This window comes from Neopelma chrysocephalum, unplaced genomic scaffold, assembly GCF_003984885.1.
Source record: "Neopelma chrysocephalum unplaced genomic scaffold, ASM398488v2 Primary Assembly neopelma1_75, whole genome shotgun sequence".
NCBI classification, from domain to species: Eukaryota; Metazoa; Chordata; class Aves; order Passeriformes; family Pipridae; genus Neopelma; species Neopelma chrysocephalum.
In genome coordinates, this window is record NW_020897736.1 from 12,514,785 (window position 1) to 12,520,544 (window position 5,760).

General features: G+C 43.6%; 1 protein-coding gene across 1 annotated transcript; it reads right to left on the reverse strand.

Moving 5' to 3' along the window:
• Positions 1–2,297: 2,297 nt before the first annotated feature.
• On the reverse strand, positions 2,298–5,733 carry PARP16 (poly(ADP-ribose) polymerase family member 16; the record flags this gene model as incomplete). The annotated part of the gene is made up of 4 exons (XM_027688368.1): positions 2,298–3,016; positions 3,646–3,787; positions 4,171–4,342; positions 5,488–5,733. Coding segments are annotated over 4 exons (705 nt in total), but the record flags the coding sequence as incomplete, so codon positions are not given.
• Positions 5,734–5,760: the final 27 nt, after the last annotated feature.

The window sequence follows — 5,760 nt, forward strand, 5'->3', positions numbered from 1 at the left end:
GAAAAAAACCCCTTATATTTATGTATATATTACATATTTCCCCTTATGGGAGGAAAATCCTCCCATGAAACCTGCCCATCCCCACCAGAAAGCACCAGCTGCCACACTCCTCCTTGCAGGACCAGGCTTGTCTGATTCTGTAACAGTTCTCTAATACTCACCACAGTAATGTAACAAACACATTAATAAGCACAGGTAGCTCTATATTTTACAACTCCTCACCCTGGGCCACCCGTTTCAGACACAGCGGCCCTTTGTTCGGGAGGAAATTCTGATTCATTCCCTGTTAGTGTTTTCATAGCACTGTGCATGTTCAAAGAGCCACGCAAGTGGCTTAAGAGGCTAACACAAACCTTGGGTTAATTCATAATACTGTTAGTTACTCAGCACAATACCCGCATTAATCCAGCTGACTGCACCTCGCCACGTTGGGAAACACATGCTGAAATCAGCAGGGAGCACAGAAAACAAGCGTGGGAGTAGGATGTTAAGTATTTTGCCAGCCCACTAGGTAGAATGTGAGTATCTTAGATGTATTTAAAATATTTTCCCGTTGCTTTGCTCCACAGCTGTGGAGCTGGGGCACGGAGGAGGCTGTGCCCAGCATCCCTGCAGGCCTGAGAGCAAGGAATGGGGCTATGAGCCCTCCAAGGGACACTCCAGACACTATATCAGGACTCAGCCTCTACCTGCAGCCCCCCCCCCTTTTTTTTTTGAGTCTATTCAAACTGATAAAGACAGAAAAAGCTGGTTTTTTTCCTTTAATACCTGCTGATCTCATTGAAGAGCTGAACTGTGCATGTCTGCCATGAGTCCCCACAACACTTTCTCTCTCCAGGGATATAGCCTGGAGCTATTATTACTCCTTTTGCTTACTCTCAGAAACTTTCCTATGCAAAGAAACCCTAAGAAAAGAGCTTCAAATCCCTGCTGTGTTCCTGTCATCTGGCTCAGGAGCTCCCAGGTTTGTGCCTTTCCCTGCAGTGCCAGAAGACAGCCATCCCACAACTGCTGCCAAACCTCCACCTTTTCCAAAGGGCCCCAAATAGCCCATCTGTTCCAAAAGATGGGGGTTTTTTTCAGACATATAAGGCTTTTAGCTACCCAGCATCAAATACTCTAGGTTTTTCTGCCTCGCACTTTACCTCCCCTAAACTTGGATATTTATATGGCACAACATTTAATATAACATGTGGAGGTGGACCAAAAATGGGCACCTATTCCCAGGACCCACGTGTCTCAAACCCCAAGTTTCTGCATTGAAATACCAAGGAGTAAACTACTACAAAGTAGTTGAATCTGTTGCACAATAAATTATTAAGTTTATGTATATTTTAATTGCAAATCACTGCTATAATTAGCATGGACACTTCTTGGGCTGAGGCACCACAACATGCTTTGACACTGAGCATTATTAACGGGCTGTACAAGGCAATGGGGAATTGGATTATAATGTTCTTGTTTTGCAAGTTGTATGGTGAATAAATAAATTTATTCTGGCAGCACAATTAACTGGGATAAATATGTCTAGCTCCAGCCATCAAGAAGAGGGGTTTCTGGAAATCAACTTATTCTCAGCCTTGAGTTAAGAAAACCTGATTATCAGGACATTATTTCTGGCAGTTAGGTACCAGAACAACATCAGAAGAAGATGAGATTTTCTTTGAAATATTTAATGAATAAGGGAGCAATCACAGACTCATTTGCTGGAAATGTGATGAGATTTTTTTTCTTTTTTGTGGTTAGGGTTCACCGTGCAATGAAAACCTGTGTTTATCAAGTCTGCTAAAGACTGGGCTGCAAGACTGAACTGTGGCACATACCTGGCTTTTCTTTGCCTACAACTTCCCTGGGTCTTCATGGGGTTATCCCATGCCCAGGCAATAATCAGAGGATAGTTCTTTGCTCCTTTCTCTGTTTCAGGTAGTTGTAGTTTGCTGTGTAACAAATGACTTAGCGAGGAAGTGGAAGGTGTTGCTCTGTGTCTGTTGCACAACTTGTGCATACCTGTGTATGTGTTCTCTAACAAATCCCCAGTTTGATAAGAATAATCCTTACTCAGCACTGATGATGAACAGCCTGAGTTTGTCTGATCTGCACACTAACCAAGGACAAGACACATCATGGCTGAGAGCACAAGCCTTGTAGATGTTTGTGCTGGCTTTGTCCAGGGTAGAGAGAATTTTCCTCCTAGCAGCTAGTGTAGGGACTATGTTTTGGATTTCTGCTTAGCTGCCAGCTGGGATTAAAACACAACAATGTTCTACAGAGGGGAAAAAAAAACATACTAGAAACCATTTAACTTCTTCCATTTTGGCAGTTGTTTTATTTCTTGTTGGTTTATTGGTTTTGTTTTCTTACAATCATTATGCTCAAATATAAAAGTTCCTGGCCAAAGTTAGTTTTAAAAGTGATCCCATCTGCATGGATACATGCTAAACACTAAATTCAGTTTCTGAAGACATACTGATAAGACTCCTAACAGGTTGCTTTGCCTGACATACAGAAAACTTCTCCTTTCCCAGTTGTGCAAAAATACCTCAGCTTGACAGAAAATAAGTTACACCTGAGTGTTTCCACACTGTTTTTATTAATCTTAAATACCCTTTTTTCCCATGGACCCTTAACAATTGGTTCATGCTAGGTTGCACCACTATGATCCTTTTCAGCTGTACCAGGCATCCTCATGAATCAGAGGAACACAGAAATAAGAATAAATGAAGAGATGCCATGAGGATTTAATACATGGGTGACAGAACTGGAAAGCTCCAGGCACCTCGATTTCCAGAGCTCTGGAACAGATGCAGTGCATTGCAGATCAGCTATTCTTAAGGCACATGGTGAAAATAACAGTTTATTATCTCGGGTGATTCATCTCTCCGAGTCAAACATTCTGTGCCAGTAGTAGATGAAGGTTGGCGAGTTGCTGGCCCCAATCACTATCAACAACAGCAGGTACAGCATCATCATTATGGCAAAACGGTGGGTGTAGAACCAGGAAGACTGACTAGAAGGCCTGAAAAGGGAAAAGTGCATGGATTCTGTCAGAGATGCGTGGATACCTTGGCAAAGAGTACCTTAGATTTCATTATTTTAAGTGGTTAAGAGAATGCAATAAAAACAGGAAGTTGTTCCACAATCCCTGTAACTAACAAAGCCTGATTTTCACCACATCCCTTTTCCCTAAATCTCCGTGCACAATCCTGTGTTTTCTCCCATGTTCACACCTTTCCCTGTGGTTTGGAGCTGCAGCTGCCTGGCCCTCAGGCATGTGTTGATTAGTCGAGCGAATGCTGCCACTCAGGATAGATAAGAGCTGAATTAAAACTGCCCCAGTTTTAAGAGCTACACTCACCAGACTTTCATTCTTGGTCTCCTGCCACAAACAGATTATTAGAGCTCTCAAAGATAGTAAGTGCTTACAGGTCTGGTGAAAAAGGAAATTTAGTTGATCCTGAGAACGGTCAAAGAGTGAGACAGAAGCAACATGATGCTGTAAGTCTCATTTCCATAGGAAACAGGCTGAAAACAAATTCTGGCAGTGCAGTGTATTTTTTTTGCTTGTTTTCTGTTGCTTTTCAACAATAAGAAGTGTTTATCTGGCTGCTATAGCACACTCATCACTCTAGACAGCTGAACTCTTACCTCCTATGCTGTTTCTGTGAATATACTAGCAAGTATTTAACTCGTAAAAGCTGGTTGTTTGTGACAACAAAGTATTTCTGTGGTACATCCCCCCCTTCGCTGTTCTTCACTCTTGCTCTTTTTCTGTCTATTTCTTCTGAATCTGAATTGGGAGGAGAAAAGAAGAGGGTTTGGGGGGAACAGAAAAGCAAAAAAAATACACAGAACTTCAAGCAACTGTGAAAAAAGCAACCAACCAACACACACATACACACCCACCAGAAGAATGGGAATGAGATAACCAAAGATATAGTCTTGGTATTCCCCTGAATCCCTCAGCATCCAAGAATAGACCTAGAAGTTTGCCTGAGGCTATACCACTCCTAGTCATCCTTGGTATGGATGACATTATGGCCCAGACCAGGGTGACAAGGAGGTGGGTCTCCCACCCAGTGCTCAAGGAGCTGCTAATATTAACAGGGAAAGAAAAACAACATGAAGCACAGATGTAGCTACTACATAGAGTTATTACTGCAGTAGACTCACCTTTCTTTTTCACCTGGCACTTCACATCTGGGTGGTCAATGATCTCACAAACAGCCACACAGCTGAGGACAGAGCCCAGTGCGCTTCGCTGCCAGCCAAGACCGTGAGGGCTGTAGAGCAGAGCCAGGCTCAGGTCACTGGTCAGATAGGTGCCTTCACCAAACAGGGACGTCTGAAACAGAGCAGAAATCTGTCCTAAAATCCTCTAGTGTAAACCTCAAACAACATACAAGTGTTCTTTGCTTTCAGACTGACAGTTCTGCTTCTGAAGGTAAATTACGAAAGGCTTTCCTGACCCGCGTTGGGCCTGGTCCATGCACTGTTTTTGTCCTGGCACAGCTTCCTCGGGGTGGGGCTGCTGCCCTCTCCTATCCCTCAAATTATCTGTCTGGCACAGCCCCTGGTGTGGACAGATTCACGCTTTCCCGGATTTGGATTTCATTTACCAGCATAAGTATTTTACATCAACATGACTGCCCTGCTGTTAAAAGGCATTTCATTGATTTATCGAGATTGTCATCATTTAAATAATCCAGCCTCCCCCAACAAGGCAAGGCCTTACTTGGATTAATCCATGCTTTACTAGAAAAGAGGGAAGTACTTTTCAGTTATGAATGCCTTTCAAATAAAAGTGTTTTAATAACTTGGAATCAGAGGATTTGCCATACTGGCTAAAATTGTTAATCCAGTAAGTACATTGTACCCGGTAAGCCATTACTCATCTAGAATGTGGGGAAAAGGCATAGTCCAGGTTGACTGGAAGGTCAAGCAGGTGCTGTGTCAAAGCTGCCTTACAGCTGACACAAAAAGCCAGGAGTTCCAACTGCCTTTCCACTGAAATCAGAAGAGGTGCAAATCCTACGGGATGTCTCCCTAAACCAGGCCATTTAAAGAAGGCTCCGCTTGTGAGTAGCACCTAAAACTTTGCTGACCTAAACACGAGGCCATGCAGAAAGAGAATCTCTACAATGCCTGGGCCACTATTCTCCTCCACCTTTGTGGATAGGCACTGTCCAGCTGCAGGCTGTCAGACAAGCCAGTACTTTCAGAGGAATTACACTTCCTTACAAAGAAGCAAAGGACAGTCATAATTTGTCATGCTGGATAAAAGGGTTTCATGCCACTTCCAGTTTTTACCCTCGGGCTGCACTAGAAAATCCAACATGACCATCCACTAAGGCCTGCACTGAAGTGAAAACAGCAGCACAAGATCATCAGTGCATTTCACACCCCCAGAAGGATTCTGGGCCTATTTTTAAAAGGTGTCCCTACGTGCAAGTGACCAAGGGAAGACAGTGCCAATAGCAGGAGTCTCACCCTGTTCAGATGGCAGTGCAGGCCGTTGTGCAGGATGGAATGGAAGTTCTCCAGGCGGCTCCCATGGAAGGCATAGATGAGGTCCCGCTCTCCCTTGGTCTCAGCAAACTTGGTATTCATTTGATCACAATACACAACTTCAAAGAGATAGTCTGGAGCAGGAACTGCAGCCCCAGACATCCCTGTGAGCTCTTGGATCTTCTCATACTTAAAAACAGGAAGGAATATGAGTGTTGGTTTATGGAGTCAGATTACTCAGTGGAAACTCTGCTT